Here is a 13,869-nt window from a genome sequence, read left to right on the forward strand (position 1 = left end):
CAATATCCACATGCTCTCCCCGGCAAACCGCACACAGGAAATCAGCATTATTGGTATCTTGCAGTCTACCTCTAATATCACTACATGCAAATTAAAATACTATACATGCATACTACTTAGTACTGAATGTAGGATCCTATATCTTAACACACTTACCACCATTTGGAAAATCATTTGTATTTTTCTAACCATCACCAATAAATACATGCACTTTTGAAACCAACAGAAGATACAGAAGTCCAAAATTTCAGTATCATCACTTTATTTGGATTAGAATCCACATTACATTAGCTCCATGTTAGAATGTTGTCGAATCTGCTACGTATAAAAAATATATATATATATATATATATATATATATATATATATATACTTGAGTTGTGGTACACCTTCTTTGTTTACATAAACTAAGAAGTATGTAAAAATAACTTATGCTTTCTATGTTGTATAAACTTCTGAGCCCGATATTTTTTTCGCCCTTTGATTACTTAAGCTTCTCTCAAATGAATAAGTTTTTCTGGTGTTAGTCCAACTATAATTCTTCGGTTTAACAATACAGCAAACTCTCTACTATCCGCCGTAATTCAGCCAACCCCCATGCCAGATACTGCAGAATGCCAGATACTGCACAGGTATCCCCAATCGGCTATCCATTTGGTGTCAAGATAGATAATGTGTCACTACCCATCTTGACCCTCTATCCTGAAAACTTTCTTACAGTCTTACCTATGAGTAAAAGATTAAAATCAAGGATAAAATACAATAAAGTACTAATATAGTACATATAGTAAATCATAATCATGCTGTACTCACCTACCGTTGGCATCGATGCAGGATACGTATGCACAGATACATCCTCACTATGCAGTAGTCAGAGCACCTAGGCACAGAGCGTTGAGGGGCCACAAGGTTAGTCACAGCACTACAGCAATGGGCAAGGCATGGGGGGCCACAGACTAAGTCACAGCACTAGGGTTTAGCCACTGCGCGGGTCACAAAGGCAGAGCACACATATTCGTCATTGTATGGCATCCACGGGAGAGACTGAGAGGGCAACAGTACACTTGGCACGCCGGCTGGGCCGCTCTCACAATGCATTGTAATTGGCTGGCATGTTGTGTAGTCTGCCTGCACACTAATTGGGTCCCAAGTCCACAAAGTGCATACTACAGCTGACTGTTCTCTCTTTCTAAGTCTGATATTGCCTAATTTCGCCGGACACTGTTTTAACAGAGCCGATAAAAACGCTCCAGATATTGAGCTGGGCTGGATATTGCGATGGACAACTGAGAGTTTGCTGAGGAGAAAGAGTGACCAAAGATGATCTTTTAAGTCTCTGAATGCTAAGTTATACTAAATCTTAACTGAACAAAATCTATTGGAGTTAGCATGAATGAAAAATCCAAGTGCACCAACCATGGCAAAAGGGTTGAAGAAAAATGAAGCTCATTTATGTAGAAAAAGCTGAACACCTCCCATGAAGTGGAAGAATTACCATTGTAAAATAATGGAGAAAACAAATGTAAGAGAACACAGTCAATAACAGAACTCAGCCACTTCACCCTGATGACATTTTATTCTTGCTACCACTGGATGATTTTATCATTTTGGGGAGACCTCTTCCAGTGAAGGAGACAAAAGATAATCTCCAACTAACTATTTTATAAAGAGTTCTCTGAAGAGGTGAATAAATAATCTATCTATCTATCTATCTATAGCCCGACGCCCTAATCCCGCAAAGGGTGGCCGCAGACAAAACGCCTCCAAGTCACTCTGTCACCCACCATTTGACTCCCCTCCCCCCAACTCACCCCCCCCTCCCTCATATACCTCTCAACTCCATCCCTCCACCTCATCCTCGGTCTAATCAGGGGGAAAAAAAATAATAACAATGTCTTCTGATTAAAGTGGTTAAATATGGAGAGTTGTGATGAACATGGCAGTGAGTGAGGCCTGTTGTAGGATCAGGCTTGTGGTAAAATGGTGAATGATGGAAAATATGCTTAACACTTTCAGTCCAAGGATACCATTTTATATTTTATTTTTGCTGCTACCAAATGATTATATTCAGCTTAGGTACAGCACCTGACAACTAAGGATTTGGTGAGGGGTGTACAGATATTGTATCTAACTCCTCTACAAACCTCAAAATTTCACCTGAGTTGAATAAAATTTTCAGATCCACCAACCCACCACCCAATCTTTTACTGAGCCAATAGAAGCATAAGTTACCAGCCATTAACAGTAGTATGTGGCCACTGAACTCCAACCACCCATCAAATTAAACGTCTATGTATTTACCTCTTTATATTTGCCTAGTTGTGATATACAGGAAATGAGCTACGCTCGTGGGGTCCCGTCTCTGTTTCTCAGTAGGTCAAATTTTGCTTTAAACTCGTTTAAAGTTTTAGACTGGACGATCTCTTTGTCCAGATTATTCCACAGGTCTATACATCTATACAGAAAACTATACTTCTTGATATCCTTCGAGCAGCTTGGCTTCTTCAGTTTCAGTCCGTGTCCTCTTGTTACTCTCTTATCCCATAAACACAGATCTTCTCTATCAATTTTATCTACTCCCATCATGGTCCTGAACACTGCAATCATGTCGCCCCTCTCTCTCCTTTCCTCTATGGAAGGCAAATCCAGCTTTTCTAGCCTCTCTCTGTACGACAGATCTGCCAGACTGGGGACCATCCAAGTTGCTGTTCTTTGTATTATCTCAATCTTGTTCATATCTTTCTTTTTGTGTGGGGACCACAGTACTGCTGCATATTCTAACCTGGGGCGGATCATGGCCACTAGCAATTTTTTCATCATCTCCTCATCCATGTAATGAAATGCTACTCTTGTGTTAGTCAAGAGTTTATAAGTCTCTCTAACTGTCTTGTTGATATGTTTTTCAGGAGACAAATATCCTGGACCAGCACTCCCAAATCTTTCTCTTGTCTCGTTTTTGTGATAGGTTCATTACCCATAAAATAATTCAGTGATGGCCTCTTGGTACTTTTACCCATTTCCAATATTTTACATTTCTTTGCGTTGAATTTTATTTCTCACTTCTGGCTCCAATCATGTATCCTATCCAGATCCTCCTGCAGCATTTTACAGTCCTCCTCTGCCTCTAACTTCCTCAGGATCTTTGCATCATCAGCAAACAGACTTGCATAACTGTTCACTCCCTCTACCATATCATTAATGTAAATCAGGAACATTACTGGCACCAAGACAAAGCCCTGGGGGACTCCACTTGTTACTTCTCTCCATCCAGACATCTTGTCCTTTATTACTGTCCTCATTTGTCTGCCTCTCAGAAAGTCTCTCAACCATTCCAGAAGGATTCCCTTCAGTCCTCTTATATGCTCTAGTTTCCTAACAGTCTCTTATGGGGTACCTTGTCGAAGGCCTTTTCCAAATCTAAATACACACAATCCACCCAACAATCTCTCTCTTGTAGCACATCAATTGCTCTTGAGTAAAAGCTCAACAAGTTGCAAACACATGACCTTCCACTTCTGAATTCAAACTGACTTTCAGCCAAAATATTAATCTCTTCCAGATATTTCATCCATCTATCTTTCAGGATTCTCTCACACAATTTTGCAACCATGCTGGTTAGGGACAGTGGTCTATAATTCAGGGGTTCTTCCTTGTTTCCTCCCTTATAAAATGGTACCACATTTGCCCTTTTCCATTCTTGAGGCACTTTCCCCTCTTCCAGAGAACACACAATTAAACCGTGAATCTTATCCGCCAGCTGTTCTCTGCATTCCTTCAGTACCCAATTAGAGATTCCATCTGGTTCTGGGACTTTCCTTACATCTTGAGTTTCCAGTAATTTATACACTTCCTGTACTTCCACTTTTATATCTTTCATCACTAAATTTCTAGTCACTCCCTCCCCCTCCACAAACTTTCATTAGCGAAAACTGACTGGAAACGTTTGTTCATTATTTCAGCTTGCATTGCCGCATCTTTATAGACCTCTCCATCTACTTTCAGTTTGGTGATTCCTTCCTTTTGTTTCAATTTGCCATTGACAAAATCTATAAAACAGTTTGGGTTCATCCTTACATTTGTCTATTATACCTTTTTCAAAGTTCCTTTCTTGCTCTCTACGTATTCTTGTATATTCATTTCTAGTTCTTTTATATTCTTCCTTTGTTCTGTTATTACCTCTCTTCCTCCAGTTGTCCACGCCATGTCCCTCTCTTTTTTTTGCTATCATACACCTTCTATTAAACCACTCCTTTTTCTTTTCTTTCCCCCTTACTCTTGGTACATATTTTTCCACTCCTGAATTATAGAGGTCTAGAAAGATTTCCCACTTCCTCTGTATCTCTCCTCTTTCTCTGAATTTTCTCCAATCCACATTTTTGAAGAATTTTCTCAATCCTGTAAAGTTTGCTTTCGCAAAGTTGTATCTTCCCTGTCTATAAAACTCGTCTCTTCCTATTATCATCTGGAACTCAATGACCACATGATCACTTTTTTCCTATAGGACAAAGATATTTCAAAGATTCTATTACATACTGTTCTTTAATCAGCAATAAATCTAATCTTGCTGGTGTGTCCTCACCTCAGAATCTTGTCTCTTTGTTGACCCACTGCGTCATCACATTGTTCATTGTTATATTTAACAATATAGTGCCCCACGAATCTTCACCGCCTCCTGAGTCCTACTCCTCCCAGTTCACCTCTTTGCAATTAAAGTCCCCCATTAAAATTATATTGTTGCTTTTCTCAATCACTTTCTGTAAATAATTAGCCATGTCTGACAACACCTCCTGGTAATCATCATCATTCGATGCTTTTGTCTTAGGGGGAACATACACTACTGCCATATCTCTCTCACCATTCTCTCCAGTTTCTAGTTTCATATTTATCACTTCACCCCTACCCTCTCCCATTTCTACAGTATCTACATTTATGTTGTTCTTCACTGCTATCATCACTCCTCCTCCCGTTTTTTCTTTTCTGTCCCTTCTCCACAGTTTGTACTTACCATCTCCCATATGGACATCAACATCTTCTCTTAACTTAGTCTCTACAAAGCACATAACATCAGGTTCATGAACCCTCAAGAAGTCATTGATTTCCAACCTAGCTGATATTAAACCATCAACATCAGTGTATGACACTTTCATTTTTTTTTTTTTTTTTTTATACCCTGTTCTCTCCTTCTCTCTGTTGGTAACACTTCCTCAATTTCTGATCCATAACTCTCCAATAAAACACTGTCTTCTCTTCCCCCGTTCTCTGTTCGTTTTTTGCCTTTGCTTCCTTTACTAACTCCTTTATTTTGGCTTTCTTCCTCATTTGCATCTCTCCTTATCCAAACATTTTTGAACCCCTCTTTGTCTGATAATTTCCAAGTTCTATTGATGATTTCACTTACCATTACCTGGGACTTAAACTTTACCTTCAATGGCCTCGCCCCTCCTTCCTCGTACTTTCCTAACCTAAACACTTCTTCAATCTCTTCTTGAGCTTCATTGTTACCCTCCATAACTACTGATATTATTTCTTTAACCTTACTCAGTTCTTCTTTTTCTCTTTCTGATCTTACTGTCATATGTTTTTCTTTTACTCCTGAAATTATTACACATTTCTTCTTATCTGCTACATCCCTGACTAATGCTTCTCTACTTCTCAGTACCCTAACCACTTCCTTCTCCATCTTTTCCTTACTTTGTTGTTCTATAATCTCTTTCAAATTTATGTTTCCTTCTTCCTGAATTTTCTTCCATCCCTTATGTTGTTCCTTGATTTCCTTAATATGCTCATCTTGCAACCTAAGAGTCATACTGTACTCACCTAGTTTACTTTTCATCCTGTCCCATTCTTCTTCCAACCTCTTATTCTCCCTCTTGAGCTGTTTTATTTCATCTGATGTAGATTTGTTACTCACTTTTAATTCTGTGACTTCACTTTCTTGCTCTACACTGTGTGTGCAAACTTTTTCCAATTTACTACTTTGATCTCTCTCTCCTGCTCTTGGGTTCATTCCTGTAGCTCTCTAATTACTACCCTTTAATACCTTTTTTAATTCCTGGACATTCCTCTCTACTGTTTTCTCTACTCCAGCTACTCTTGTTTGGTTCAATATGGTACTTCCATTTCCCACATCATCTTCGGAGAAGCCCTCAAATTCCTTTTCACCACATGTAAACAAAGCTCCGTCGCCCTCCGCCATTGTGCAAGCATATGGAATCTCTCAATTTCCACTATATCTTGTACTCTTTGACCGAAACCTGTGTTTTTTTTACTATTAACCGATGGGACCACCACTCACGCACTCATTTACATAATCACAATAGGCTAGTCTCCTTTTCGCTACTAATTTAGCGATTATTTCCACACGATCCAGGAGGAGCTCCGACTCTGTTGGCGACCTGTGTGTGTGTGTCTGTTCAGCTGAAGCACCTTAACCCACTAAATCACCAGGTGTACATTTGCTTGTTACATGACTAACACCCAAAGTGGAACATGGTACCTTGCCTAAAAGGGCACCAAGTGGCTTATCACTTTGCATGAAATTAACTACAGGCAGCACTACACTGTACTGTTTTTACTTTAATGCAGCCTAAAATTACCACCTGTCCATCACAAATGCTAAGGTGTAAGAAGATGGTATTAAAATATTATGCTAGTCATCAAGAAGTGCTATGAATAGGCTGTAAAGCCATACCTGTAGTACTATCTTTTTCTGCCAATGAGCCATGTGAACTAAGCTGCACACAGACAAAAATCAGGGCCCATGTTAACTTAAAAACAGTATAGTGAGTTGATAAAACAAAAAGTGTCCTTAAGCTGAAGGGGGTTAACACTGAAAATAACAAAAACCAAGTATGTGGCATAAACTTTGCAGTAGCTACTTTTGTGGAAGGCAACAGAGAATATGAAAATAAGCACCAAAAGAACCAGTGGATTGCAGTGCAAAATGCCAATGTGTGTGGATGAAACAGGCATTCAAAATTATTTATTTACCTAGTCAACACCCTGTCCAGCCGTAGGGGGTAAGATAATGTACTCCTCCTGAACAGCAATAGGGGAGATTATATTATTTCAACAACTCAAACTGGAAAAACACATGTTATGGATGGGTGCACATGATAAAAAAAGTATCACTACACAGGTGATTGGTGATTTCACAATGAGTGTTGTTGATGTTTGCATTTTCTTCCTTAGGTAAGACAATTCTAAATGTCATTTTCTTGTCTAATGTTGTACAACTTTTGTGCTATATGAGGTGCCAATAATAATGGCTGTCATACACATAAATAAAAAGTTAATAGAGAATGTTTTCAAGGAATGACAGAAAAGCATAATGATACTTTTTATTAACGTATGTGCAGTCAGGGACAAAAGGTTGCCAACAGACTCTTGCCAGCATTATGTCCTGCCTTCCATATTTCTCATTCCTGCCTGAATATCAGAGTATCCTTTCTTCTCATGCTATTTTGTTTTATGTTTCATACTACTAACACAATTTTTGTCATGGAAATGTTGGGGAATTCTGAACCATGAGAGAAAATTACTATTACACTCCAGCTAGATTTTATATTATATGGGATACTCATGAACATCAGCTGGAACATTTACATTAACATCTCATACTGCAAATGCATGTTATGGATAAGTACAGTACATGAACATTAGGTTCCCGTTAGTCAAATGGCACAAGCAAGACAGTATTTAACTACCTGAGATTATGATATCCAAGCAAAGGAGAGCTACATGTATTATTTACACTAGCTAGTTAGTTTACCAGCACTTCAAGTTATTTCATGAAGTCACTACAGAAGGTCCTCATTTTCAGTCACCTTTTTTACATTCTTCTTTGTCATTAAGTCCACAGCAAGTTGCAAAAATTTGCCAATGGAAGTTCCTTTGCTATTAATAAAGATGATTTGCCAGTTTCCCCTACTATACCGTAGTAGTTACTGAAAAATTTTTGATATTCTGCAACTCCCCAACATACTGTATAGTAAGGAATTATTATAAACACAAGTTCTATGCCATAATTATAACAGCCACAACTGTACAAAAAGTGTCATGTATAAATAGGAAAAACAACACAGGATAATGACACCTACTGTACGAAAAATGTACAATACAGGAAATTTTCTGTAATTCATCACAGACCTGACAACAAAAAGAATGTCCAAAAAGATAAAATTACAATACAGACTTATTGTAAGAAACAAAGCTTAAGGTCTACATAACATCACTAATCCCATGTCTGTCTTTAAAATATCTATCAACTGATTACTTATATTCAGCTATTTGGTTTAACCCTTTCCACACAATGACTTAGCTCTTAGTTTATTCTTGCTTCCTTCAAGGTGATTTTACCCTGCTTGTCAAGACCTCTCATACTGCAGAGGTTTATGACGGCTGTATATATCTCTTCTAGCTGAAAATTTCTCACACTGAATAATATAATCTGGAAATAGCAAGAATAAATTTAAAAACTATGTCACTGTAGGGGAATGGCAAAGGTTATACAGTATACACTGCATATTAGAACATACTGTATACTGATACTGTAAAGGCAACCTCTTCTCTTAGCTGCTTCTCCATGATCTACCTGTAAAATGGTTATGGTTTTTATTCTGATCCTGTCCTGACACTACCTCTCTCCTACCACTGCTTTTCCTTGCTCTGCCCAATCTTCCCCACCCACCTGTGTCTTGGGCTTGGGTTTAGGTGGGACGAGTGCAAATGTCACCTCCCGGATGATGACCTGGGCAAATTTGAGCACTGCTCCATACACAGCATACTGCAGACAAAGTGCACCAAAGCCCTGCCAAGCATACATGAGTCAATACAGTGTAGCAAGCCTTCACTTATTATCAGTACTAAATACCCTAATAAACCCATGCAAAATACATGTTACATCATCATCATTCATTCTAACCTTTTTGCAAAGGATAAGGTACAGCTGGATCCAGAAAAAGGAAAGAGGATGTACAAAAGCAGAGCTATCAAAGGCATACCCAGCGAAATGGGACAGACACTCACACATCATTCATGCCCCTAGAATCCTAACTTCACTTTACATACACTGGGGAAAAAAAGAAAAGAAAAAAAAAAAAAAAAAAAAATGGATGTAACATCCATATATTTAAACTGTTAAAAAAATATCCAAAGGTCATGTCATGTACACAGACATTACTGTAACTAAAAGGGTTTACTGACATGCAGAGTTGATTTTAACACCATGAAGAAAAGCTCATAATGTGCTATCACATCATGTGGTTTGTTCTTGAATGCAACAGGCAAGGAAATCTTACGGTACCTTTCCTTTCGATGGAAATACATCCTCCCATCCATATATACAACATACACCTTGGTCCTAATTACCGTGCCTACATGGTAGATGTGCGAGCATGCGCTATTTGACGTGGCACAAACTGCTACACATAACATTTGGAGAATAGTTCATTTGGTGGATGAGTCACTCCAACTTTAGGGGTTAAACTTTTAATCACTGATAATTATCCTACAACGGTACTTAATAACAGTAACTGTACATGCACGCATGCGTGTACACATACCCTCGATGAACTGGTCTAAACCGGTTTGCTGCCTCTCTCTCTCTCTCTCTCTCTCTCATAAATAATAAGAAGTGATAAGCACCCAAATCACACCGAATTCATACGAGAGTGGCCTAAGCGTTATTTTGTGAATTATTGTGATAAAATACAAGTGATTTAGTGATATTTTTGCTATAATCTGCGGTCATATGCTAAGTGAAAGCTAGTCATTTTTTAGGTTGCAAACTGTGCAGCAATGCTATGAAATGACTCATGACATTATATCAATAAGTTTTATTAAAGTATGTCATAATAAAAGTTTCATGAAGTTTTATCAAGTTTGTAATGATTTTCCTCACACTGCTACTGTTTCGCTAAAGTCTAGCGTAAATACTGTAGAATATTTTAATAAAATAATTTGAGACTGGCAAGAAGTGTTTTTTTTAAATATTATTATTATTGTAATTATCGATTTTTTAAAAACTATTATTATTATAATTATTGTGATTTGTATGGAAAAGATTTGTGGTTTGATGGAAATTTCCGCCTCGTTGTGCTACTTCCCACATCAGACGATCAAAACACATCTTGTATTTCTCAAAACATTCTCCAGGCTGGGACTACCTACGGACATGCAGTTTATTGCAAACGATAGTAAAAAGGCCGAAGCTTGTCTGAAAAAATTTTTAGCTCTTAAAATTAAGGATAAGCGGGTTAAAACATGAGTTGATAACACACAATTTTTTTCCTATTTCTCCATATCGAGCACATTCAGTAGGCTGCCAGAGCCAAAGTGTTAAGGCATCTACAGCTGCCAAGATTCAGCTGACCTGCATCATGGAGAGCTCTCCAGGGCTTCTGATGTTGCTGGCATCAGTGTAACCTTTTCTCATCTCCTGTAATGCGTCCCCAATAGATACAGCAATAATCACATCTTCTGTTGTGGTGGCTTCACCAGCATTGTTAATTTCAGACGTTGTGGATATTAAGAGACAGCTCGCACTATTTGGGAATCATGCTATTTGATCACACGCTAATTGGGACCAAGGTGTATATACAACAATATTTTGTAAATAGGTAGTGTTTCATGCTAGCATTAGTTAGCTTAAATTTTTTCACCCAATGGCTGCCCTCCCGCAGCATTCCAACCATGATCCCTATTCCTGAGGTCCTTTCTCAGGGCAAGACCTAATCCAGCAGTTTCCTTGGTATGCCAGGAAGGAATGTCCTTCCCGCAGTCAGGTTTTTATAGTGCTTCATGCAGCTATTTTCACACATTCTCTCCATGTGTGACAAGCAAACATCATTTAAAGAAGATATTATGTATTATGTATATTACAATGTTGCATCAACAGTGACTTTAAGTAGGTATCATCAACAGACCCAAACTCTTATTACCAACCTTGCAATTAATAGCAAGTCCATGAACATAAGCTTGAAAGTGCCTGCACCTCAATGACTCTGCAACTTTTCAAGGACATGAGATAATGACTGCTGAACACTACTTTCAAATCTGATATACAGCATCTGCACACATATGACCATGCTTTTTCAAGTAACAATATAACTAAATTTGGAAAAGGTATTAATCTTCTTTCTGGACTCAAGACACTCAGACCATGTATGCATTACACAACAACAACATACACTTCATTCATTATCTAAAAACTGACCTTAAAAAGACCTAGCACACCCTCATCATGCAGAGTGGTGTTGAGACAATCAAAGAATCCCTCATAGCGTGTAAGGATGGGCTTCACTTCATAGCCAACGTCAAGGCTGTCAATGATGGTCCGCGTCCCCTGCATGTGTAGTCTGTAACATTAGGAAATATTAATACTGTCTGGACTCTTCTAATTTGGTGGTGATCAAAAAAAAAATGTCTGCAGTTGTGAACAATTTGGTTGGTCGGAGGAAAGTAATTGTTAAACCAACTTCTGTATCTGATACCCAATCAGCTTCTGATTTTGCTTAATTTTTTACAAGTAAGATATCTCGCATAAGAAGTGATTTAGACAGCAGTTCTCCTAGTGAAGTGTACTCAGTTGACTTCCAGCCACGGTGCACCGGGGATCATTTGCTTTCAACATTTCATCTGCTGGATGTAAACAAAGTCAAATGTTATATCAGAGAACTTAATAAAACATTATGCTCACTCAATCCATGTAACATGTCACAACTACCTGATGTGTACGAGCATGCTGCAGACTTTATCTGCAACATAATAAATAGATGCTTCTTGGAAAGCAATTTTGTGCAGTCTGAGAAATGTGCTTTGCTTAGGCCCCTAGTTAAGAAACCTGGCCTTGATGTCGAGAGCATGACAAATTATCGTCCTGTCTCTAACCTGTCTTTTTTATCCAAGATTATTGAGCTGGCCATACTCGATCAACTCGTACCACCACTGGAACACAACAGAAATACCATTCAACTGAAACTGCACTAACAAGGATTCAGAGTGACTTGGTGGCAAACACTTGTAGTGGGATGTCCTCTCTCCTAGTTCTGTTGGATCCGTCTGCAGCCTTTGATACAGTAGATCATAAACTATTGTTGGACGATCTGTATTTTCATGGTGTTTGTGATAGTGCCCTTTTGCTCCTTAAGTCGTATCTTTCAAACAGATCTGATTCTGCTCCCCTTCTATTTGGAGTCCCTCAAGGATCAGTTTTGGGTCCAATTCTATTTACTATCCACACAAGTAGTTTATCATCTCTATTTGATGCTCATGATGTGTCCTATCATTTTTATGCTGACAACACCCAGCTCTATGTTAAGATGTCAAATATCAACGATACTAAGACAAAGTTTGAATCTCTAATGTCTGATATTAAGATCTGGATGGCTAAGAGGAAACTTAAGCTGAACGATGGTAAAACTAAGATTATCATCATCAGAGGAAACAGAAGGAGTGATGACACTGACAATGCCCTGGCTTTGAACATCAGCGTGTCACAGCTTCATCCAGTCAGTTCTGGGTGTTTTACCCCCTGGGGGTAGGGGGGTTTCAAGAATACTCCCCTAGTATCCCTGCTTGTCGTACGAGGCGACTAAAAGGGTTGGTGGTGGGTTAATGCCCCACCCCGTAAAAAGAACTAACTAAAAAAGCGAACAAAGCGCCTCAGAACCGGACGGACCATACGTTGACGACTAGAGAACAGACGAAGGACATTCTTACGGTGGGAACGTGGAATGTGAGAGGAGTGAATGATGAAGTGAAAGAGAAAGAGATTGTTCAGGTGCTTGAGGATGCAAAAATGGATATATGTGGATTGACTGAAACTAAATGGAAAGGTGAAAGGGTGAGAGAGTGGGAATATGGTTTAGGTATATGTGCAGGAGTCAATGAAAATGAGAGGGCAAGAGAGGGAGTATGTCTGATGATAAGCAAGAAGTGGAAGGAGAATATAAGAGAGTATGGAACAGTGGGTGCAAGGATTGTATGGGTGAGGATGAAAGTAGGTATACAAACGTGGGCGATTGTATGTGTGTATGCCCCGACAGAGGATTGAGTGGCAAGAGTGAAAGATGAGTTTTGGGCGAGTGTAGAAGCGTGTATGGACAAGTCTGAGAGGAGCGAGAGAGTGCTGTTGATTGGAGACATGAATGGCAAAGTTGGGAATGTACGAGTGGATGGAGTGGTTGGTCGGTGTGGTGTGCCAGCTGATGTAGATGGGAATGGAAGTGCTTTGGTGGACATCTGTGCTGGTAAGGGGTTGGCAATAGCCAACACCTACTTTCGTCATAAGATGATCCACCGGTATACATGGAGAGTAATGAGGAGGATGGATGGTGAACTTGTTGAACAAAAGGCAATGATAGACTACGTGTGTGTGGATGAGCGAATGAGAAGACAAGTGTTGGATGCAAGAGTGTGGAGAGGGTGGGGGAATGGAGTCTCGGACCATCACTTAGTGATGGCCAAGGTAGAGCTGCAAAGAAAATGGTTCAGGAGACGAAGGGGAAGACAGGAGGAAGCAACTCCTGTGAGAAGAGTGGAGAAATTGCAAGATAGTGAGAAAATGACAGAGTATAAGAGCATAGAGGAAGAAAGACTGGGAAGGTATCAGCTAGAGCAGATGGAAGGGGTGGAAGACGTATGTAAGATATTCACGGAAGAGATAGGCGCAGCGTGTGAGGCGGTTTGTGGAGTGAGGAGGAGATGCAAGGGTGTGCAAGAGACAGCATGGTGGAATGATGAGGTGAAACGTGCTGTGGAACAAAAGAAGAAGGCATATAGTGAATGGTTAACGAGTAGAGGCAGGGGAGAAGAAGAGAGAGAGAAGAGAGAGGTATATGTGAGCAGGAGAAGGGTAGTTAAGAGACT

General features: G+C 39.3%; 1 protein-coding gene across 1 annotated transcript in view; it reads right to left on the reverse strand.

The window, feature by feature from the left end:
• Window positions 1-13,869, reverse strand: part of LOC145415296 (mitochondrial outer membrane protein SLC25A46-like) — a 232,621-nt gene that overhangs the window by 11,370 nt on the left and 207,382 nt on the right. The window contains exons 8-9 of the mRNA XM_080284571.1: window positions 11,216-11,357; window positions 8,690-8,809 (exon numbers count right to left, since the gene is read on the reverse strand). Of these exons, the coding sequence (XP_080140697.1) occupies window positions 8,690-8,809; window positions 11,216-11,357 (262 nt within the window). The remainder of the gene's footprint in view (window positions 1-8,689; window positions 8,810-11,215; window positions 11,358-13,869) is intronic.

The sequence above is a fragment of the Coenobita brevimanus genome, chromosome 102 (assembly GCF_032717465.1).
Source record: "Coenobita brevimanus isolate Jiangsu-jjx chromosome 102, ASM3271746v2, whole genome shotgun sequence".
NCBI lineage: Eukaryota > Metazoa > Arthropoda > Malacostraca > Decapoda > Coenobitidae > Coenobita > Coenobita brevimanus.